At 49.5% G+C, this 23964-nt stretch overlaps 1 protein-coding gene across 6 annotated transcripts in view; it reads right to left on the bottom strand.

Annotated features, from left to right (window-relative positions):
• The window catches only part of LOC149339872 (uncharacterized), a 115351-nt gene that overhangs the window by 42704 nt on the left and 48683 nt on the right, over nt 1–23964 (bottom strand). The window contains exon 1 of one of the 6 annotated variants that reach the window (XM_089548540.1): nt 23019–23239. The exons of 4 other annotated variants lie outside the window; for them this stretch is intronic. In XM_089548540.1, the coding sequence (XP_089404666.1) occupies nt 23019–23151 (133 nt within the window). In that variant the 5' untranslated portion in view covers nt 23152–23239. Of the gene's footprint in view, nt 1–5416; nt 5626–23018; nt 23240–23964 lie in introns of those variants that run through there. One more of the 6 variants, XM_089548549.1, reaches the window with a different exon arrangement.

Here is a 23964-nt window from a genome sequence, read left to right as displayed (position 1 = left end):
CAGCATCGCGCGCGTGTCTATGCGACGGCGAGAGTGCGGGGGGAGGGTGGTACTGGCGGAAACCTGGCGGGATGCGGCGCCTGCAGACGGGGATAGCCCTCCCAGGAAGCTTTTGCAATACCAGCGGCGTAAGCGCCGGGAGGATGAGTGACGTCACAAGCGCACCGCGCGTGATTCACCGCCGGCTGGAGATTTCCACCGCAGCTGGACGGCAGCGACACTGCGTTCTCTCCGTCTTTTCCTCTCGAGTTATAACTGGGATCAGGTGCCATTTTTTTTTTTAGTGAGACGAGATATCTCGCTCGCACAACGCTAGTGGGCTAACCGCGCACACGTTTAAAAAAAAAGAAAAAAGAACTGTTGCGTCGACTGCGCCTCCTATCGCGACGAATGGTGGCGCGAAGTGAGCGTGCACGCTCGCGCTTCGTTGCGAATTCGCCACGTTGTGTTGCTTTCGCTGCATTCTCAACTCTAACCGCGTGACATCCTGCATAAACAGCATATAACGAACTATGCTATGTCGAATCACACCGTAAAGCGAATTTCTCCGCATTGCAAGATATATATGTGTACAACGCGAGGCTCATATGGAATTGGATATTAGGCACACTTAGCCGACACCGACACCTCCTAATTATGACTTCCCTGTTTCCTCCCGGCGCGCGCATCCAGCTGCGCTATCGTCGTTATGTGAATCGAAAGTAGCCTCGATCGTGGACGTCAGCGACATCGGGCCTAGTCTTCTCATTTCTGAAAACACGAGTCACATGACATGGAAGTTCAGCAGTAGACTTGCAAACGGCAGCATCAGTGCGGGCTCAGAAGCCTGCGCTTCATCCTAGTTGGCCAAGTTCATTTTGTGAACTGATAAAACCTGCATGACAAAGATGTTTGTCTCCTTACGGTCTTTAGCTAATTGCAGTATCCTACAAACGTCTACTGAAACGTGAAATGACGCCAGTAATAGAAATTCTTAAAATCCTTCCATTTTTTCTTGAAATGATTCTTAATGATTCTTTTATTGTACAATGCACTATTCCACTCACACATAAACTACTGCCAACTAGTCTGCGGGAATACAACCAAAGGAAATTTGCAAAAAATCCTGACATTGCAGAAAAAAATGTTAAGAAACATTGAAAACGTCCTCAGAAGTCACCCTTCCCACCTTTTGTTCTCGAAGTATAGTATAATGAAAATAGACAGCCTATACTCGCACGGCTTGTGTTCGCGTTACAGGATTGAAATAAAAAACAACACCCATTGTCTATTACGGTTGGCATCTCTTTGTAAAAGGACACTACCTTATGAATATAGAAGCACACAGCCTTGGTTAGTAAAAACGTGCAGTACAGATTATGGACGACAAATGATAAACAGAATGCTACCACACTTGTTAAATATCTGTTATAGAAACGGTATCACTCCCGAGTTAACTTCAAAACGAGAACTGAAATTACTGTTCATAGACAACAGTCCGTTCATATGATGGGGTATTTCTCGCATTCTGCATATGTACGCTGTACCCTTTCTTGAGCGACGCTTTTCTGTTCATGCGCATTGTTTTTCTTCGTCTTTTTCCTTTACTCATGCAACGTTCTTGTTTTTTCGGGCTTTTTCCGGCATGTACTTTCGCTTATCACCGGTGTCTCATACAGTTCAATTAGAATTGTTTTTATTTTCCTTGTACAAGCCGATCTTACTTTGTAAACAAAGCATTTCTGTATTTTGATTTGTGCTGTTCTTATGCCGCTCGGCCATTATTTTATTTTATTTTTTTCTTCTCCTCTCTTCTTTCGTTTCTTGAATTTTTTGTACTCTGGGGAGCTGGGAACTAGTCAAGCTGAATTTTCAGCTTTTTTCCCCGCACTCCCTCACTTCATGAGTAAAATAAAGAATTTATTATTATTATTAATTGCACCTGTATTTGGGCGTCACTTGTCCTTTCGAATTCCTTACCGCGGCAGCTGCAGGTGCACCGGCGTGACGGCGGACAAGCTCCGTATAAGCGTTCCGTAATGTGAATTCGCATTCCCCTGGCCTACACCCTGCTTGCGCTTGTGATAGAGGTAATAACTAGTCTGTGTACAACGGCTCATGTACGTTCCCTGAACGCGGAACCGAGTACATACTCCGCACTACTGGATCTATCGAACAAAGCACCGCCGACCTGCAGCTCGTTACAGGCGGGATTTGAGGCACCATTGAAAACCTCAGTGCACGCCTTGCATAGACAGCCGTGCCGTGCGATGCATGTGAGTCGTAACACACTTTCCGCACGCGCTGTCCCGACGACGCTTGTCATGCAATAGGTGGTGCCAATTTTAAAAACACTGCTTTCAATCGAATGCATTGCACGGCGAGCTCGTCGCTGCCGGTGTTGCTCGCGGTGGTGATGCGAGCGGCTCTGTGAGGCGCTTCTCTGTACGTTACTCAACTCCAACGGGAGCGGTGTCGGGACGGCGTAGGAGCGTGAAAAATAAAAACACTCCGATTGCGGGACACGCGGCAACAGTGCGAATGCACGTACGGTAGCGGACGGGGCGTGGTGTCACCAAGGAACACAAGAATGACGGGTTCGTAGGAGTTTTTAAGCTTTTCAATGGGTGACGCTATCCTAGGTTCAGGAGGTATGCAAGCGCTTGTGTGGTTTTTAGAAAATGAGAGAAAGGAAGTCGCGTAGTTCGTGAGCCATAGCTGTAACCACACGTGGAAAGAGCTACACGCGCCAGAAATGATATAACGTGATTCACTGCAGTCCTAACTTATTTGGAGATACAGCGTAGCATCCTGTTGTCGGTGTAGATTTAAAAAATTTCAGCTTGCAAGGAAATCTACAATGGTATCGGCCCTTCTGTATGAACATTGTGGACTTCGCCTGAACGCTGCTTTCAGGCGTACATGCACTTGTGTATTGTGGCTCTGTGGTGAATCATTTTCCACTAGAAATGTTATAATGACGAATGTTTGAATGACCCATTTATTTATCTTCGTATGTGCGATATGTTCATGCTACATTGTACGTACTGTCGGCAGAGAAGTCTCCAGGACGTGCAAGTGACGATCTTGACGCAGTGGTGCAATGTGCCCCAACGATCGTCTGATTTTAGTAGCACACTCTACAAAACCCATACCAAACGTTCACCTCCGTGGCTTCGGTCTGGAACCGCAGGCCGACATCTTTGGTTGCCAATCGCTTACATGTCCTGGGCGCTTTTGTCCCCTACTGTACGTGTGACTGCTTGTGCATCCTATTTCCATTGAAAATGCTAGCTGCCTTTCCGTAGATGTACGCAAGTTATTTCATGCGTTTCATGCTGTCTTCTCATAAAAAAGGATGGGAGGAAGCTGCTTAAAAAAGGATCTGTGCCCCATATTTTCATGTTTGCCGCATGAAGATAAACTTAGTTCCATTCAATCAACTTTCTTTGTACCTATCGTACCGCGCTAAATGCATCCACCTCTTATTAATCACTCAAAAATAAATCGGGATAAAAAGTGTCCATGCATTCACAATATCTGTTGAGCAGGAAAAAGCGAAAACATGACTTGTTAGACGGCATCATATCAGCGATTCCATTCCATCAAGCTGTTTGCTCAAATCATTAACCAACGATACTATATAAGCGTCATGTCGGATTTGAGTACTGTTTTGCCCAGGGAACACCAGAACAATGAAGAGATGGGGCGCCTGGACCTCGACGAAGCCAACGTCACCGAAGCATCTTTAACCAGCCGTTCTTCTCGTAAACAACCTTGATGAGTCATGTGACGCTGCAATAAATGCACGATTACTTCGCCTCGGCGTGTTCAGCAACTGGCGGAGCAAGTGTTTTTCTTTTTCGAATAGCCGTCACGTGGATGGACGTGGAGGGCATGTACTTAAGGAAAAAAAAAAAGTGCTTTAACGGCCTATAAAACCTACTGACATCTTGTTTTCGTTCTCTTCATTTTTATGACTCCTGTGTGGGTCAGTGCTTGCATTTTTGTTATGGTATTGTATTGTTATTTAAAATTAAATGAAAGTATGCGACAGTATTTTCTCATCTTGCCCATTCAGTCCTTCTCACGTAAAGCGTTCGCACTGGTATAGGTGATAATCACCTGGACAGTGATTATAAGAATCAGTCCAATAAGATGACGTCTAACAAGCCCCGTTTTCGCGTTTTCCTGCTCAACAAATATTGTGAATGCATGGACACTTTTCTATACTGATTTTTTGATTAGTGACTATTTGCTAGTGACGTTTCAAGCTATTGTCACAAGCGCATAAATCTCAGAAGTTTTAGTCCTAAGTTTTTCTCCCTTTTTGTGCCGAGCGGCTAGACAATAATTTAGCTTTAACATAAAGTATACGTTAGCCTGAGAGGCGAAAAAACTTGTTCCTTGGTTTTCTGCTGACAGGACAACTCAGACGAACTTATCATTCCATTCGCCCTGTTTTGCTCAAAACAAATACTGACACAAAAATTAAAGTGAATTTTCAACGTATTCCTGTTGTTCCTCAAAAGTCCTGACCTTCGCTTTTTTTTTTCTGGAAATGAGGCGTTAGACCCTACGACAAACACCACATTACATTCCTAGACATCATTATGTTGGAAATCATATCACGTTCTGTTTCTACTTCATCTATTTTGAGAAATGTAGCAAGCTATCTTCAACTGCAGAAACTGAAGCCACAATTCATTTACTTAAATGTACACTGTGCAAGCTGGGCGCAAAGGGCGGTCGAAATTTCCACTTTATATTACCATGTTTGTAACAAGCGCGTCCATTTTTTCGGCACTGAATACTGTCAGATATCGGAAAATTCAGCGCGGTGCACGGCTCGGTTACATCATAACGGGAGGCAGAGCGGCTCATCTCCCGCCGAAGACTGGTACTATTCCAAGGCTGCGTCGCTGGCCTCTCGGTGCTACGGAAAACATCGCTTTCAGAAACGTAACAAACGTCTTTCCTGGTCAACTAAGTCGCCGGAAATCATTCGTCGGCCCGGCATCGTACGCTAGCGGTTAGGCTTTACTCTACGAGACTCAGTTTAACGTACGTTTAAGGTTTTTCATTTTAAGGCTCACCGCAACGTGGTTCCTGCCCCGTTCGGCCCTCTTTCGTGGAAACGCGCAGCATCCGAGGTCGATAAGCATGATCCGTTCGATAATAAGCGGCAAGCGCTTGACATGCGAACGGGGTCTGCTGAGCATTTAATATTACGGCTATAATATGAGCCCCCGACAGAAAAGACGGACGCATGCTTACCATTTCTTCATTTTTGAAGACTGCAGCGCACACAAAGAGAGAAGAAGAAAGTAAACACAGAGGCCTATTTTTGCGTTTTCCTCTAGGCTTGCGCTGCACCCTTCAAAAATGAAATGCCACCAGCTCGCCCATTTGTCCACGCTGTCAAATGCATACCCACCAGCTCCGCTGCTTTGGCCGCAAAATCCGCAGGTTGGGAGCAAAGCGCAAAGCGCCGGTTTGTCCTCGCGCTGAATGTCTTCCCGTGGCTCTGCATGCATCCGCGATTGCTTTTCAAGGTCTTCAGCTGTAAATTCATGCGCCCGTCTGTCTGCCAATCTTATCCGCGCGAAGTGCCTTCTCTCACAGAGTACACCAACGATGCCGCCGCGCACAGACGCCTTTAGTTCTTTATGCAACGGCGTCCATCGGCGGGACCTTGACATAGAGGGCAGAGGGGCGGCCGCCGAGCTTTGAGCGGCCCAAGCTGCCTGCGCGGCGGTGGAGAGACACTCGAGAAGCGAGACGCCCCCCGCTCAGTCACGCGTCGCGCGAAGGGGCAGCCACGTACTCGTCAGACCGAGCGAGGCATCTCTTTCCGTCCGGCGCACTTCATGGGCATCTTTTGTGCCACGCGTATAGCAGAGTTTGCATGAGCGGAAAACCGGGGAATTCGTTCTGATTTCTTCTTGGGCGCCACTTATTTCTCTCACTCCTTTTATTGCGAAAGCAATACTACTTGCACTTTCACGCCTTTGCCGTGCCGCGGCGGTGACCACCATCGTGCCGCGGCGGTGACCACCATTGACCTTCATTTGACCTTGATTGCATTAGATTGGATTAGATTGGATTGGACTGCATTAGATTGGATTGGATTAGATTTGAGTGCATTGGATTGGATTAAATTGGATTGGAGTACATTGTAATGGATTGGATTAGATTGGATGGGATGGCATTGGATTGGTTTGGACTGGATTGGATTGTATAACCGATGCATCACCTCAAGTCTAACCACAAGCACCACCACCAGCTACACTACCAGCTGTACCATGGCGTAGGTACGGATATTGCTTTCGCAATTACCGGGCTTAACCAAGCTAAGCCACAGCGAATTTTTTTCGATGCGCGGCGCAACTTCACAATTACATCGCGCTCACAGTAAGCGACTTAGTACTGGGACCTGGTACCCGTCAACCATTGGTTGTTTTAGTGCGCACTTTCGTTGAGCCCGGGCACCTTTCTGGTTTTGTTCTCTCTCCTCTTCCTGACACGCGTGCGTCTCAGCCAACATCGCCTCTTATTCTCCCTACGGGTTTCACTGCCTTACAAGAAGTCGTCTCCTAACCGGCAGGTGGCATGTGAGAAAAAAAATTGGAGGGGTCACTTACGCTCCGCCTAAGGGTATGATGCGATAGCGTCTTCACATCCATACATCCCTGGGAGTCTGCATGCCACTCCTGGCTGAGTGGTGCAGCGGTTGAAGGCCCATTCACACAGTGAACCAAATCGGTTTCGTCCTGGGCGTGGACACGGCATCACGTGGCCCGACGTCACTTGCTCCGCCTCGTCCGCGGACGGCGCAGGCTTCGCAAGCCAAAAACGCGCGCGGGGGTCATCCCCGAGCGACTTCCTTGAATTGCCTCAATTACTGGCATTTTCGCTTATTTTCTCTTTTACTACTATGGGGATGGTTTTTTGTGATTAAATGGGTGTGGCTGGGGCGGTTGTGCTGGTGCAGTTGTGGGGTGCGGCACTTGCCTCGCTCTCGGGAGGGAAGTGCGCGGGAGACAGTGGAAAGCAACGAGACCGTGCGGGAAAGACACTCACCAAAACTGGCTTTCCCGTCCGTACTATTTTTTTATTGTAAACTTAATAATATTTTTTTTTTTATTTTCTTTTAAAGAGGAAGAAATTGGCTTGGGCAGGGCATGTAATGTGAAGGCATGATTGAAGACTGCAGCGTTAAGACGGTCGCTAAGATGGTCGTTAAAGGTAACGGGCTGAATCCCAAGAGAAGGAAAGCGTAGCAGGGGGCGGCAGAAAGTTAGGTGGGCGGATGAGATTGAGAAGATTGGAGGAATACGGTAACGCAGCTGGCACAGGATAGGGATAATTGAAGAGATATCGGAGAGTAATTTACCCTGCAATGGGAGTAATCAGGCTGATGATGATGACTGACGCAGTTTCGGAGATGGAAGCGACAGAAACTTGAGAAAACAGGCAGAATTCACTGGATCTCATAGGCCTTCCTCTCCCCCTTTCTTCCATCTCTTCTTCCCGTGGGTCTGGCTTCAAGGGGCTCAATATTCCGAATCCAAAAGCCAAGAGCGTATTTGCTCCCACGTGTAACGAAAACTCCTCGACCATGACCGCCTCATTTGTAGCCGACCGACGGGCATTAAGCCTCCACCCGCACCCCTCTGATGACACAACACAGCCCCCCCTTCTTTGACCTCCACTTTTGCTTCCATCGAGCAGTACGCGTACCACGTGCACTGAAATTGAGCGTACCCTTTCTTCCCTTCTTGTCCTCCTAGTCGCGCAATCGGTTGGCCGCGTGCCAACAAACGCCAGCCCACGAAGAAAGAAGCGTCCGACGGGTGGGCACGACAAAGACTGGCGCGAACCGCATGGCAACATGGCCACACGAACCGCGCACTTTAAAAAATGCACGCCGCACCACCGTCGCCTATTGCGCACGAAGCGCTGCGTCCAGATGGGGACGGGGCCTCGCGACTCGCGACAGCGGATCCGCGCGCGCGTTGCGGAGCTGTGACGAAACAGCCAACTCCGCGGGACGAATGCGAAGGAATAAACGGCAAGCCGCAGCAGTATAGATGCATACGCATAGCAACAGCCTCTGCCCCTACGGGCAATAAAAAGCAGGCGACGTGGTACGAAGGAGAGAGGAAAAGGCGAACAGTGCTCGCGGTAAGCTGTTCGCGGCTTCATTCTGTGTGCTGAATGCGGCCGGACGTAGCGGACTGCGCTCTGGTCATCCAGCGGCCCTCTGTTGCCCTCCCATGGAGTCCTGATCTGCACCCGAGCGCTTCGACGAGCAAAACTGCTCGACTTCCTCCCCGCGCTCTTTGAAGCGAGCGTGCTCATCATAGCGCTGCGGGTTGTGCTCCTTGTAAAAACTGCCTTACTGCCATGCCTACGCGTTCCTTCCTCACTGCCGATCTTTGAAGACGCCAGAGACGCAGGTCGCGTGAGGTGGAGAAGGAAAAGGCTCCGCTTTTTGCCGTAAACAAGTGCGCCAACGCCAGCAGATGGCGTGGACCGCTCCGGCTCTCGCTCTACGGAGCCTGCCTGTTGCCCCACCTCTTGCGCTCGCAATTTGTTTATTTCCCCGACTGTGCCGCCAAGCCAATATGTATATATATATATATATATTTATTTTTTTCAGAAGCTAAACAGGCGTCCAGTGGGGAGGACGCCTGAGGTCAGGGCGGTCCGCGAACAATGGTGCGCGCAGACTGACGTCCGTCTATGCATGGCTTCTCTATGGAGTAGGAAAAAAAATTATTTTTTTCCCCCGAAGCAGCTCGCAGCCGAACAGGAACCACGCTGTAGACGCTTCGCATTGCTCATCTTGTGCTCTATGCTTACTTGTTTAAGTTTCTCATGTAGCTGTTGTCGGTCACAATGATGCAATAAGCAGGTCGGGTTGGCGACAAGAGCGCGGCATAATGAATACGCGTTAGAGCAGGAGCCACATATACGTATAATGGACCAACACTGCGTAAGAGACTGTTGGGTCCTCTTTTCCTCTTCTCTTTTTACTACGTCGTATAATTTAGGATAGTTAGAAAAAGGGCAACAAAAAAACATTTATTCAAGCAAACCATTGCAGGCCAGCATAAGGAAGGCATTTCTCTTGCTGTAATTTACACTGAAAATTGCGGAAAGAAATATACACAGACGCAAGGATGACAGTGGAGATAATTAGGATGAAAAATCGGGTAGCGTGCACGGACTCCACGCGCTACTCAACGCGGAGAAAGAGCGAGCACAGAGATCCCGTTGTACTGCATGTGGCCGCGTTCCATTAAGAATGCGCTCTCGCCGAAGATACCGCGAACAATACCCCATACGCGTTGTAGCTCTTGTGTTGAGCGCGGGGCAGTCGAGTGCCAGGTGTGACTATCGCAATGCGGCGTCAGGACCGGTTTGCAGAAGATATTCCGAGAAACGCACGGGAGAGAGCTGCCAAGTTACGCGCCGACGGATAGTGATCCGTGATCCGTGATCCGGGGTTATCGCGAGGCGCTTACCGCTGTGGCTTTGAAGCCAGAAGGGTCTTAAGGATTCCGCTGTGCACTGTAGGGATTGTGGCCGGTGAACGCTTCTACGTAGAAGGTGACATGATTCTCTTGCTTGGTGGAGGAGTTTGTCTGCAGTGCGAAAAGAGCGCCGACAAGCAGCCTGTGGACCGACTTTGCTGGCAGTGCTAAAACCACTCCTCGCCGAGCGAGCATAATGCCTGCAGGGGCTCAGAAAAATTGACGCGCTCGACTCTGCATTCGGTTATCAGCATAAAGGGGCAAAGGCGCGCGTCCACATTACAAATTCGCTTGAAAAGTTGAATTACTTTTGCGTTGATCGCATTTGCACTCATTGCACGCCAGATTGTGTGCAGTAGTGGAATATATACAACACTGCACGGATCCGTACTGTGTCTAGTTTAAATCTTTTGCGCCTCCCCAGGACACACTGGGTGAAGAGTGAAGAGCCGCGCGCATAATTAGGTGCAGCGTGACGTTAACGACCGTATTCAGTTTAACGCTTTGCGCCAACAATGCGTCAAGACACATACCATCAGACATGCGGCGGGACAGTAATGAGACACGTCCCCTTTTCACGTAAATGAATAACGTTCCTGTCCCGTCAGATGCGCATTACTTTGGAAGCGGTAACTGAACCACGCCGCGTGCGTTGCAGCTAAATATAGCGCACTTAGATTGGATCGTATTTTCAGCCAATAAATCTTCGCAGCCTGTTCGGTGATTGGTGCTAGAGCAATAGAACAATAAGGCGTTCATTTCGTTTACAGCAACTTGATGAGTGCACGAGTGCAGATATGTTTGACTGTTCCAGCTTCGCGTCCTCAGCGAGCATGTCAGAAATTAACTCTTCCGCGGTTGATATGCAGGCCCTATGTGTGCGGTTGCTTGTAGCACACTTTAAGCCAAGAGCGTTCCGGAATCGCAGCTTTCAGGTTGGAAGGTGCGGGAATATGTTGCCAGGCCTGTTAAGGGCGAGATTACGCGCGCCTCGAAATGCGGTGGTCTCGGGTTCAGATCCCACCGGTGGCATGTGGTTCTCTTTTCTTGTACTTCCTGATCAGTTATCTTTCAGGGAAAAAAATGGTTAGACTGCTGATTTCCCATTGATTAACGCAACAAATCAGAAGAGAGAGAGAGAAACATTCCGCTGTGCAGTCCACGGTTTGAGAGTTGGCCTTCTTCACGCGTCCGTTAAAACCAAATTAACCAAAATATTACCCCAGGTTGGCGCCAAGCAGGACTAATCGAAAACTGCAGGGAGAGAATTTTGTTTCGCATTCGGCTAAGCTAGGATGATTGCGATGGCAACGACACTGCTGACAACAGTCATTGGGGTGGTGATGAAACCAAAGCAAAGGTGCCTTAGACACCCGACGATAGAGCCGTGTTCCAAGCACATTTTCTGAGAATTTACACTGTTGCACTGATGACGTCATGTATAAAACCGGCACCTCTTTGTCGACTGTTCGGCTTGATGTTGTAACTTTATGAAATCCCTTCTGCCAAGAAACAACCTACAAAGTGAAATTAGATTCCGACGGCATTATTCTTTAAACGTCATCCAGCAGCCAGGCAAGTGACAAAGTGCGTCGCTCGGGTTTAAATAAAGGCGAGGTAAACGAGTACATGTTTATCAGGATGGCCCAGTTCACCACTTCACCGCGACCGACAGTCCGCAGCGCATCAACCAACACGACTTCGCCTAGCGTCGGCGAGAAAAAATTCCTGATCGTGCCATTTCTTTGTGGTCACAGCCGTCACCATATTGCATCCCGCTTCTGCAAAACAGCTGTTGTTTTGCCGCGCCGAGCGCGTAAAGAGCGAGGGGGTGGACTGAGAGAGCTCCTCTCCGCCTTCCTGTCGGAAAAGGGAAACGGAGGCAAGAGCCCAGAGCCCGAGTCACCTATGCAGCCAGCGCGCACCGTCGCTCTGTTACCAAGGGCAGGTCACGTGACCCTAATCTTTCCTCCTCCTCTTACTATTTGTGTCCTCACTTCCGCTCCGTCCGCCCTCTCCACGCGCTGTCGGTCGAAGCGTCGAAGGCGCCCTCGCCGTCGGCTGCCTCCCCCGCCAGTCGGTGCGCGCCGTCGGCGCTCGGTGCGCGCGCGTGCGAGAACGCCTTCTTGAATCTTCGGAGGCGTTTCTGCGACATTTGAGGGTTCCTGCGAGGCAGCTGTGCCCTGCTTGCAGTACGAGGACTCGTTGGAGCGAAAAGCGGTCACCTCATAAATCGGCGAACTGCTTCCGGAGTGGACCCCTGGTACCTTGCCGATGACTGACTCCGGCGCTCTATGACAGATCTGTTCGTCATTTTGTTGTGTGGATGCCATGTCTCGCTGGTTGCTCCATACAGTAGCCTGCTGATTGATTGATTGATTGATTGATTGATTGATTGATTGATTGATTGATTGATTGATTGATTGATTGATTGATTGATTGATTGATTGATTGATTGATTGATTGATTGATTGATTGACTGACTGACTGACTGACTGACTGACTGACTGATTGATTGACTGATTGATTGATTACAATAACCTAACTAAGTCCATAGCGAGCGCGTCTATGTAAACGCCGTTACCAACAGTCTAGGTCTGGTTAATGCTGCTTCCAGTAGAAAATCAAATCACGTTACTCGTCACAGCGATGACGGTCGTTGTGAAGCTCATCAACGAGGCTTCAGAACACCAGTCCACAATTCAGGCAGAGCAGGACGCTCCCAAGATGAGCAGTCAGGTCCGAGTTGGAGTGAGCTAGTGGGTACGCACAGCTGCTATGGATGCAAACCTGATCGACGTCATTGTTGATCGGTATCGATGTGCCCATGCTCTGATTGCGGGAGCATGCGTGCAGGTCTTTGTTTTTTTACTCTCAAAGAAATTAAGCGCCACTTGAACTGGAAGCCCATATTTCTGCACCCGTACGTAGTGCCTGTTGCGGGAAATGGAAATTCATGTTGTGTTTCTTTTCGCTAAGAAAGCTCGAACTACTCCGTACTATAGGCTGATAAGTTCGTAAAAAAAAACAGGTATACGCTAAACAAGCACAGAAGTGATCGTACAAACTTGTAAAACATACAGGCAGCATCATCGCCAGCTCTTCGTGTTCACGAAATGACTTTGTTATTAACAGTCCCACCACCGACCTGTACTTTTTTTTCTCTGTTTGGGATGTGCCAGAAAATTGCGTATCAGCACCATGCAGCACTAATGCAACTTCCTAAATTTTTGCACTTTTTTATATCTCAGACTGTTTTCTTTCTTTGCTGTTATATGCAACGACGTATGTATAAACCAGGCAAGCAAGAGGAGGCACCCTTTAATGATGACGAATTTTTGCAGTGCAAGGGCAGCTTTTGGCCAAAGAGCGTTACGGCACAAGGTAGCTTTCATCGCACATATTTTCCAAGCATTTAATCCCACACAAGCCGAGCACGAGGCCAGGGGAAAGCATGCACCCACTGTATCAGCGGCGGGTACCCGACGGCACTGGGGATCGGGTGGGGATCGGGTGCCCAAAACACTGGGCCCCCGCTGCTGTGGCACCATCTAATGACCACCGGAGATACTCTGACAGGCTATTCCAGATGAAGGCTTATCTAAAAAATCCCAGCCTACAAAGCTAATTTTTTTTTTATTGTCATTCCTTAGCAATCTGTTACCCATGGCTACTTGAAACAGTGCTCATCTTTTTCCCAACTCTCTGCTACAAAACAGACCTACGTTCTGTTGTGCAGGTCAGGTATAGAGTGACGGTGCTTGTCGATTAAATCTTGTCACCGCCACTCATTCGTTGTATCTTTTGTTTCCATCGCGCCTTTGCTTGCCCACTGAAGCTCAAACATTCCGGGAGCCAAGCGTTAAGTACCCAGCACTGATACCTACCTTTATCTTACATTTCCAAACATCTCAGTGCCAAAGAGGATGCACACTGCCACTCGATGATTCTCTGAGCACACTCACGAGTGGTAAAAAGGAACTGTTTCTTAAGGGCGGCCTCAGAGGTGCGTGAGCGGAGTTTGCCTGCCAAAACAGCCGGTGCCGGCGATAGCTACATTTCGTTTTTTTTTTTTTTTTGCAGATATTTTGTACCTTATTGGAGCTCCAGTTTCAATTAAAATATGATCTTCGGGAATTTATCGATACGGGCGAACTTAAGTTTGTCCTCAGCGCCCCTTGAGCTGCCGATATGTGCCCAATACAACTTTGGAATTTTTAAATAACAGCTGGTTAAACCTCGCTACATGCTACAAACAACCCGCGAACTTCGGCAACCATTGACCATTTGATGGCTCGGATAAGCGATCCGAAGCAGCCGAGGATAAAATGCCCCAAGAGCGTTTTAGTTACAATATCTCGGCGCACATTTCGCTCATCTACCCTTCATGAGAAGTGACGACAAATTGCTCAATTCTAAATCAATTCTAAAATGAAGCAATACATTGTGCTCAGCGACTCACGCAACCACTGCAACAAATGATCCTTCCAAAGCGACAAGAGCTTATGAATACAGCTGTCCACAGACAGGCCGGAGGGCCACACGGATCCAGACGCTCCTGCCGAGGCTCCCCAGACCTTTGCCGAAATCACCAACCTCCACAGAGAGATGAGACGCCAGTAACCCCCCCCCCCCCCCCCCCCCCCCCCCCCGACTCAAATCGAGCGCTAGCCACCTTGCTCCGAAGGTTGCAGACACACTCCATCCTTAGCCATTCTAGACTTCCACTCATCACATACGGGAAATACGACCCCGTCTGCCAAAATTGTTACCAGGGAGAAATCGCCACCCAGGCTCACATCCTCTGGGGTTGCGCGGGAAATCCGCCCCCTCGAACCTCACTGCCAGCTCCCTTCGAGGAAGGATGGAACCAACTCCTCAGAAGGCCAGACAAGACCGTCCAAGTGGCACTCGTTTCGTGGGCTCAGGAAGTCGCACCTGGGGGCCACACCAAGCCCACCTGCCCTAAATCCGCACATTCTATGGCAATGAAGTTGTTTCTCTCACCCCCTCTGTCCGCACAGTTAGGTTTGTCATTTATAGCATAACAGCAGGGACGCCTGTCTAAAACGGGGGGTGCGATTCGCTCCGAACTCTAACTGCCTACAGTGCGTGTTGCACACGACTTGTTCGTGTTCGCCGAATGTTTAGCAAACTCCCTGAGTATAATAAAATACAAGGGTTAGTAACAATATTTTTTTTCTTTATTGCAGGCTGGAATCTTGCAATATAATCTCAATAGTCCTAGCAGTGATTGTGAACGACGCGAAGCCTGAACCCGCAGATAAACGCGGCAATGTTCACCAAAGAGGGTAGCCAAAATTGCCTACGAATATGATGATCACTGAGCGACTGAGAATACAACAGCCTGCTCGTACTTACCGGCTAGGTACTTCAGTGCCGTTCTAGCCGTACATCTAGCAAGTGTCGGCGCAATGGCCTGTTTAAGGTTTTAAATGGTAACTAAATCTGGCTCCTTCATTTCAACTAGTGGTTATCACACAATAGCCGTTTCAACGACATGAAAACCTAAGCAAATACATATTTATTTATTTATTTATTTATTCGATACTGTACTGTCAATCCCATCAGGCATCGTAACAGGGAGGGCATTCAAAAGTACAGAGGCACACAAAAAATAGCAATGGTAATTAATCAAAGTACATAAAAAATATGACACGAGATTATACATTAGAAGATGCGTATAAACCAGAATGAGGAGCATGTGACATGATTTTGGCGGACAATAATACCACAAGTGAAAACACAAACGGAAGGAATAACTTCGTAATGACATATATGAACTCAATAAATACTAAGATATAAGTAGTTGATTTTCCACACGTGCTGACACGCGCTTAAGAACACGACAAGGGTTCAGTGACGTTTCGATTGGATACTAGATACTAAATGAAGTAGCTATATAATATTAGGAACAGGCGCTAGCGAACGCAGATAGGCACAAACAGCAAAAGTCTCATCATCATCAGCCTGACTACGCCCACTGCAGAGGCCTCTCCCATGTATCTCCAATTAAACTTGTCCTTCGCCGGCTGCGGCCACCGCTTGAATTCTCTTGAAATCCACTTACATGCGCTGAGCAAGCCCATTTCTTCCTCTAGATTAACCCGCGTTCATTCTCTCACCCACTCTGCCCGCTTCTGGTCTCTTAACGTTACACCTGTCATTTTTCTTTCCTTAGCTCCCTGTGTTGTCCTTAACTTAAGCAGAACCCTCTTTGTTAGCCTCCACGTTTCTGCCCCATAGGTGAGTACCGGTAAGATGCAGCTGTTGTATACTCGTACTTTTCTCTTGAGAGATATTGGTAAATTGCCATTCATGATCTCAGAGAACCTGCATATGCACTTCATCCCATTCTTATTTTTCTAATTATTTCCCTCTCATGATTCGGATAAGCGGTCACTACCTGCCCTAAGTTGAGGTATTTCCTTACCACTTCCAGCATCTTGCTGCCAATTGTGAACTGCTGTCCCTTTGCTAGACTGTTGAACATTACTTTGCTTTTCTGCATGTTAATGTCTAACTCATTGATCATGCTTTGCAGTTCATCTCCTGAGTAACTTAGCAAGACATGTCATCAGGGAATCGCAGATTACTACTTAGGTATTCTCCATTCACTCTTATCCTCAACTGTTCCTAATTCAGGCCTCGGGATACCTCCTGTGAACAGGCCGTGAACAGCATTGGCGAGATCGTGTCTCCCTGCCTGACACCTTTCCTTATTGGAATTTTATTACTGACTTTATGGAGGACTGTGGTATATATGCAATTATAGACATCTTGCAGTATTTTCACATAATGCTCTTCTACACCCTGATTCCACAATGCCTGCATGACTCCTGAGGTTTCCACTCAGTCAAATGCTTTCTCGTCTAGCCTTCTGTAAAACGCTAATCGTTAGTAAACGTTTATGCGCACGTAGAGTGCCGAGAGCTACCGTATCACGTGACCACGGAATCGCAAGATGGGCAACCTCAGCATTCGTATACCAGCGCAGCTACCTGGCTCTTAAACACCGTCCATTTGAATGTAACTAATAAAAAGAAAAGGGGAAAAGGTTTTTTTATTCCTTCGCGCTCGCTTTCGGCAACGATGAAATGGTAGAGGAGGCTGGAAGAGCAGGCTATACAACGATAACCAGCCCAGTTTCGCAGCACTCCAGGTGACCTTCCGGTATAGCGCCACCACCACCGCTACCTTTGCAGCACGCCAGGCGGCTAGCGCAGCATAAATAAATTATACTCTCGAACTACAACGCACCGAGGCGAACCTTCTCCCTCTTAACTGTTTGGAAAGCGTGGAAAGCTGCTTCGTGGCCACCGTCCTTGCGCAGCAGCTCGGGTACTACTACGGCGTACAACACACACGCACGTACGCGCGCACTGGGTCGCCAGCACGGTTTGCTTAGCAACGTGTAGTCACCGCCAACCGCGACGGCTGCTAAAGCGGCAGCCTTCGCAGCTGAACGGGTCTTTTCCGCTGTCGCTAGGCGCTCAGAAAGTGTGACCCCCAACACTGTGTTGGTACGCGATCGCTTTTCCTCTCCATAATTGCGTCTTCACAACCGCGGTGGCGATTAATTGCACTCGCCTTCTCTCCTCAGCAGACGGCCCAAAATCAGTATAGGTAGGTCCCCAGCTTCGCTGATGCAATGTCGCCTACTTTTGTAACGTAGAGAGAGCTCTAGTACCACAGAGGGTCGACGCGAACAAACAAGTCAGCCTATATCGAATAACACGCCGCTCATTAGCATACCCTTAATAGTTTTTTTCTTTTTTTTTATCTTCTGCGCTTTCTCCGGAGGGAAAGGAGCTCAACCGGTCCGCGGAGTGTCGATACGCAGCTGCTGCTGTCGACACGAAGCAGCACGCCTGTATCGAGCCATCTAGTGGCGCCGATCGGCGAGATATCACGCCACGAATGTAAATGGCGCCTGTCGGTTCGGACGTCGCGAGAGCTGACGCAAACTGCAGGCAGCATTTGGTAAGCGATCCGCTTACCCGCGCGCAACAAAGGGAAGCTTTCGAGTCGAGTAGCTTTCGAGCGCGCATTAAGACACGATAGCGGAGAATTATACGGAAGCTTGAGGGTGCGATATCAGCGGTGGACAGGCGCTTGATGGACAGGATTCTCGACGAGACATGCATTTCGGGCCATGTGCATCGAACCGCCGGGCGGTCGAGCACCGTCGAGAGTCATCACTGCGCGGGCGTGCCCCGCAAACGTTGCGTCACGCAGCGGTCAGTCACTAGAAACCGCGATATGTGCGACATCGAGCCGTACGGTGGTCACATCGCCAGAGGTAGAAACGACAAGGTCATTACATTCGCAGAGAAGAGGTCGAGATCGTGACTTCGCACTCCTCGGTTAGAAACAAAGCCATCTCTGCTGCGCCACAGCAGTTCCGACAGGTCAGAATAATGGTCAAGCTTTACGAACATAGGCCATGGTTATATGACAGGCGTCGCAGCATGCATTGAATGAATGAATGAATGAATGAATGAATGAATGAATGAATGAATGAATGAATGAATGAATGAATGAATGAATGAATGAATGAATGAATGAACGATGCAACCTCAAACGCGCCAGATGCATCACGATACTTCTTAAAGTGCAGCTATAGGGCAAATATGTTTCATTTTATTACAACTGTGCGTTGGAATATGAGGTTGATGCTTAGAACAACCGCATCTGCAAACGGCGCAGACTAGAAGTAATGCGTCAGAACAACATTTTCTGCGAGATTCGGCAGCGCTGATGAATATTCTCCAGGATCGTAAGACTGGTGTCTCGGGAACCCTTCGCACCTTTCTCCGATCTTCACTCCTTACATCATTGATGATGTCAATACTGTTCAAACAGCAGAGGACGTCATTATATCCTTTATCTTGCCAGCTAGATGCTATCGCGCGAGTATGTGGGAGGTTAGAAAAGAGGAGTGCTTATGTAGAGGACACGGGGGTGTTCACCTATCAGTTGTTGCTTGCTTACGCTTCTTGGCCGATTCTTCAAATATGCGCTGACAAAGGTTCCGATAAGCAGCGCTATTGTATCCGAACGAAGCGAAGCTGAGGACGCAGAAGTTACAAGTGTAGCCAAATGCACCAAGTTACGGCACGTTTTATGCATCTGCAGTCAGCACATGGCTTTATTTTCAGATCTTGATACGTCGCCTCACTCAACAGTTTCAGAGGTAGCCGAAATTTCAAGCAACAGCCGTCTGCTCTTACAGGAAGCAATGCAGTTAAAGGCACCGTGCACATTCTCTGAACAAAAGGAAGCGTCTCTGTCAGGCTGAGGTTGCCGTTCTCTCTCAGGGCCAGGGAAATACATTACGGGCCGCATCTACCGGACAAAGGCCCTCACTTTCGAGCGCATTATCGAAGCTTTCGAACATCACGACGTTACACCGCAGTTTCAGACAAAAGCGCGTGCCCGCTCCTTATATGTCTCAGCGGCAGCGTCGGCCTTTAACCCTGAAATTCAAGCCCAGGTCCACAGGATGTAGCGCACATTACTGAGTCAGTTACGCGCAGGCGTCTGCCTCGCTCTATTGCGACCAACTTGGCCAATACAAACCCGCCTTAGCTCCTCGCAGAAGCGCAAGACTAGTCGACGGCGGTCTCTTCTTATACAAGTAGTCGTTCAAGCATCGCCTCCGGCAGATAACGCGCAACGTCTGCGATGCTGTTGCGCAATAGCTGCAGCGTTTTGTAACCAGTAACGAGTGCCCGCGGCACGTTTACGTACGCGTTTCAAACAAAAACAAAAGCCGCGGTTCCATCTGGCCGCGCCGGTGCTGAATGAACAAAGCCCGTGGAACTCCTGCTGCGTCGTGCCGAGGGCATTCTCATAGGTTCAACGCCTCTTTCTGTCGCCTCGGGGCTTCAACTTACGTGCAGCAACCGCTTGCAATGAGCCGTGAACGCTTTATGCGCGAAAACCTGTCACAAGTGTCCAACCCACTGGGATCGCTGTTGGCTGCTGTAACCAGGCGCCCAAAGCACCTTTAAAGCTACAGAGTCCCGCGAAGGTGGGGCTGCCTACCCTACAGGAATTTAGAGGTGGCCTTGCCACACTGCTGACTAGCAAACCCAATGGATCGGTAAAAACTAGTCTAAAAGTAGTATAAGTAACCTGAAAGGGCGCAATTTGTTGGCTTGCTGCCAAACATTACTTCTCCAAAAATACTATGCCCCATCTAACCCAAATTGAAGTTATAAATCTTCTTGCATTTCCTCTTCATTTTTTTTTTTTTTGCAAGTACGTTTTCTGGCTGAATGATCGGATCTTTGAAGAGCAAAACGCAAGGAGAAATAAACTTAGTTTTCTAACTAAAAGCAAAATATGTGTTCAATTTGCACTGCCTTTACCTTTGCAGAAGTCTAAATGGGCAGCCCTTGCCACGCCTGCGTCCGGCATTTGTTATTCCTTTTGATTCACTATACCCAAGACGGTTTAGCCGCCGCGGTGGCTCAGTGGCTATGGTGCTCGGCTGCTGGCCCGAAAGACGCGGGTTCGATCCCGGCCGCGGCGGCTGAATTGCTTTGGAGGAGAAATTCGAGGCCCGTGTACTGTGCGATGTCAGTGCACGTTAAAGAACCCCAGGTGGTCAAAGTTTCCGGAGCCCTCCACTACGGCGTCTCTCATAGCCTTAGTCGCTTTGGGACGTTAAACCCCATAAACCAGCCAACCAAGGCGGTTTAGAGGCCGTGATCGTACTATACTGGTTCTCTTCATTTTGCCACTAGGACATCGCTTCCGTTTATATTTCACTGTTATTATCTCTCGCAGCACAAGAGTGATTACTCCTGCAAGGAAAGCCAAGCGCTGAAAGCGGGCAAAAAGGACTTTAAATGTTCGCGGAACTTTTGCGGCCCCAAAATAACTGCATGCGCCAATCTCAAGAAACGAGAGATTTTGCGACTCAGCTGCTGCGGGCGGGTACCGAACCCGCGACTTCGCTCACGCCACGGCCGCTGGGCTAGCCATCGTGGCAGGTGAGTGGACAAGAAATAGAACAAAATGGCCGGCGTGTGCGACAGGCGTGCTTTTCTGTTCTGGCCGCTCTCGTCGACCACACAAAGAACGAACGGGCCACACAAGGAAGCGAACGAAAGAACGGGTCAAAGCGCTCCAGCATGGCGCGGTGAACTCTCTCCGTTTACTCAGCCGCTTAACCCCATCGGAAAGAGCGGGCTTTCCCTGATACCACAGCTGCTGCCGTGCGCACGCGCGGGAAGAACCGTATATTTTTTTAACCTCTAGTTTTCTTTCATGATTTCCGCGCTCTTCTGCTTATGTTTTTGTTGTATTTTAGTCAGGTGGATTTGTATTTTTCGCGCCCACTATCATTTATTAGTTGATGCGCCGAGAGACGGGACAGCAGCTGCCGGAAACTGCCGGTATTGTATAGCCAACGTGTGCGCTGCATTTCAAACGCCGGATCCTTGAGAGGCTCAGTAATTCAGTGCAGCGTGGTCGAAGCTGCCACTGGTCCAGTGGAAGGAATGAAGCTGGATCACTTTGGCAACGCGCGACAGCGATTTTTGATGGTCGCGGTTCGGCTCGTTACAAGATGACCTTTGTTTATGTTCGGAATTCCTAGACGGGAGAATTTGAAGTATGGATGGCAACAGCTCATTATCTCGTGCAATGACTACACGTGCGATGTCAGGGGCAGAGAAGGCGAGAGGAGGCTGCGGAGTTAAGTGTTGGAACACCTGGGATTTTCCAACGCGCTGTCTTGTGACAAGCTGCTCACCTGCCCCCCTGTCAGGCGGCACCTCAATTAATCGTGAGAGGCTGCTTGGGAAGAGTAACCTGGATCGCAACCCACGTCCCACCGATGACAGCACTTGCCATAGAAGGACAATGCGCCAGGAGTGCTAGGAAGACTACCAGGCATCTAAGAATGGAGAGAATGACCAAGTCCGCATATGTGGACGTTAACCCATTATCGCTACCAGCACAACTGCCATTTGTGGACACTGGATATGAACACCGGCACGGAAGTGAACACCGAACTGCTAGCGCACGCAATTCGCAATTGGAATATCTAAGCAAATCGACCATCATTGTTTTCGTACACCACGATGGCTCGTGCTAGCCTATCTGCGAATAGAAAGGGTATGGGCGCTAAGCCAGAGGGACGAAAGGAGAGCAGACAGCACAAAACCTATATCTAAACCATTCGCCCAGCCTTCTGTCTTAAATATCTGCGCAGGAAGACCCCGGGACTTTTTGTTCACTCCTTCCGTCGTGCAGACGTCGTTGGAAGAAAGCGAACCAACGCGAAGAGCTTCAGCAGCCGACGCTGGAGGAATATCAATTTCGAAGCAAATACGCCTGCAACTCAACGAAGGACGACACTTCGCAATAACGCTGTGGAACACCGGAGGCAGAATGGCAGAATGGAGAGGCAGAATGGAAGCACGCTCCCTCTGCGGCCGAACCAGTTTTAAGCAGGGTATACGTACGCGTCTCGATATACCGGCGCCGTTAGTCGGAAGCTACCACGTGCGGTCACTTTTGGAAGTACAGAGCTAGAAACATAGAGAAACTTTAACGTTGTCGCCTGAAAGCGCTACTCCCTAATGAGCAGCTGTGGTTATTTTTCCACCTCCGCGAAAGCAACTAAGAGTAGCAGAGCCAACGCAGAGGAACCGAGCTGCCAGATTGTAGATCTCCGACTCGACAACACCTGGATCTATTCTTGTCGAAACGGCACGCAGAGCGGATCACCAGATCGCTATGAACCACTGCAGGCCGCGATGCTGCCACTACACCGGCCACGAGTGAAGCTCATAACAACGACAGAAATACAGCGGGAGACGACGACGGGCAAACCAAGATGATGGAAGTCACATTCGAACTGCGGTGCCAAGCCACACGGACGCACTGACAAGACGGTGATGCAACGGGGCCGTCGGTTGCGCGTCAACTTCTACTGGTCACTCTACAGCAGTGGTAGCGATAAGACACCGTCCACATTCTCTTTCCTACTGAGAGCGTGGGCGACCTCGGAGGTCGGAGCTGGAGTTTCATGAATCTGGACTCGGAACAACGAGGTGGCCGACACTTTAAGGACGGCTCGGGCGTCCTTACGAAAGCAAAGACACAGTAGTTAAGACTGCGGTCAGTCGCGAACCATTCTTACTCAAAAGCGCACTCCTTTGTGGTGCTTGGTTAGATATAACTTATTCTTCGGTGAAGTCTACGAGCAACGACACTCAGAGCTGCATGACACGAATGTCTGCTATTTGCTGTCCTGAGTGTGGTCGTTCGTAGTCGGCTCTGAAAAATTAGTCGGGCATACGTTATCGCACGTCCAAACAAGTCGAGGGCCGCGGTAGGCCGACTCGATATAGCTTCCGGCTCGGTGCACCGCTGCAGTGCACGCACCAACGAACCGGGGCACGGAGCAGAGCGCGCTGTCGCAGCGACGGCGGCGCACCGAGGCGCGATACGTACCGCGGAGCGGCAGACCGACGAATCCCGAGGGCCGACGACCCCGCTGACCCGTCGCAGAGGTCCGAGGGGGTCCGGTGGCCCGCTGGCGACCGCGGCTGGGCGCAGGGCGGGCACTCCGTCGGGAGTCGGCCATGGCGGAGCCGCGCTCACTCGCGCCGGAGGTGCTACAGACGCGTGCAGCGCGGCGCCGCTTCTCCTGGCAGACTGTCTGCTGCCGCCGCGGGATGCGAGCGCACAAATGCCAGCGCGCCTGCTGCTGGCGTTGAGTCAGTCTTTCTGGCTCAGCGGCGGCGGCGGCGGCGGCAGATCCTCCGGTTTTTGTATTGTCCGCGCGTACAAGGCGATCGCGGCGCACGTGTGTTGACACTGTAAAACGTGAGACGGCGCGTCAGCGCAAGCTGCTGCGCATGATCCGTAGCCGCCGGTGCCGACGACGTCCCCGTCGCGCACGGCCGTTCGACGACGTGCACCGCATCAGAGCCGTGCTGTGCGTGCGTCTCCATTGGCAGGATTTGCGGCCACGCGGGCGGTGCTAAAAGAGAGGTTGCATCCATTTTCCTTCCGTTTCTTTTTTTTTTTTCATTCCCTCACTCTTATCCAGCACTTGCGGAGCGAGAAAAAAAATCTGGAAGATATACAAAGGATAACAAAAAAGACAATGAAAACGTAGAATGAATGTTTCTTCGGAGCTGCCAATCATTTGGACAATTAACGAACTAACCGTCATATTTGATCCCCGCAATTCCATGGGCGCCTGTACGATAGAGTGTAAAGTGTAAAGCGAGTTGATGTGCTCTCCTCGGAAGGTGTTTCAGAGCCCCTTTAAGGAGATACGAAAACGTCCATTCATTAACGTTCCTATAGGCTCGACGACTGAGAGGCCCTTGCTTCCGCTGTCCACATAATCAACAACGCACAATGTAGCTTCGAGCGGGGGACGTTTCAA

This window comes from Amblyomma mixtum, chromosome 6 (assembly GCF_055824585.1).
Source record: "Amblyomma mixtum isolate Tamu chromosome 6, ASM5582458v1, whole genome shotgun sequence".
NCBI classification, from domain to species: domain Eukaryota; kingdom Metazoa; phylum Arthropoda; class Arachnida; order Ixodida; family Ixodidae; genus Amblyomma; species Amblyomma mixtum.
Note: the sequence above shows the minus strand (reverse complement) of the source record. Positions and strands in the feature narration are given on the sequence as shown.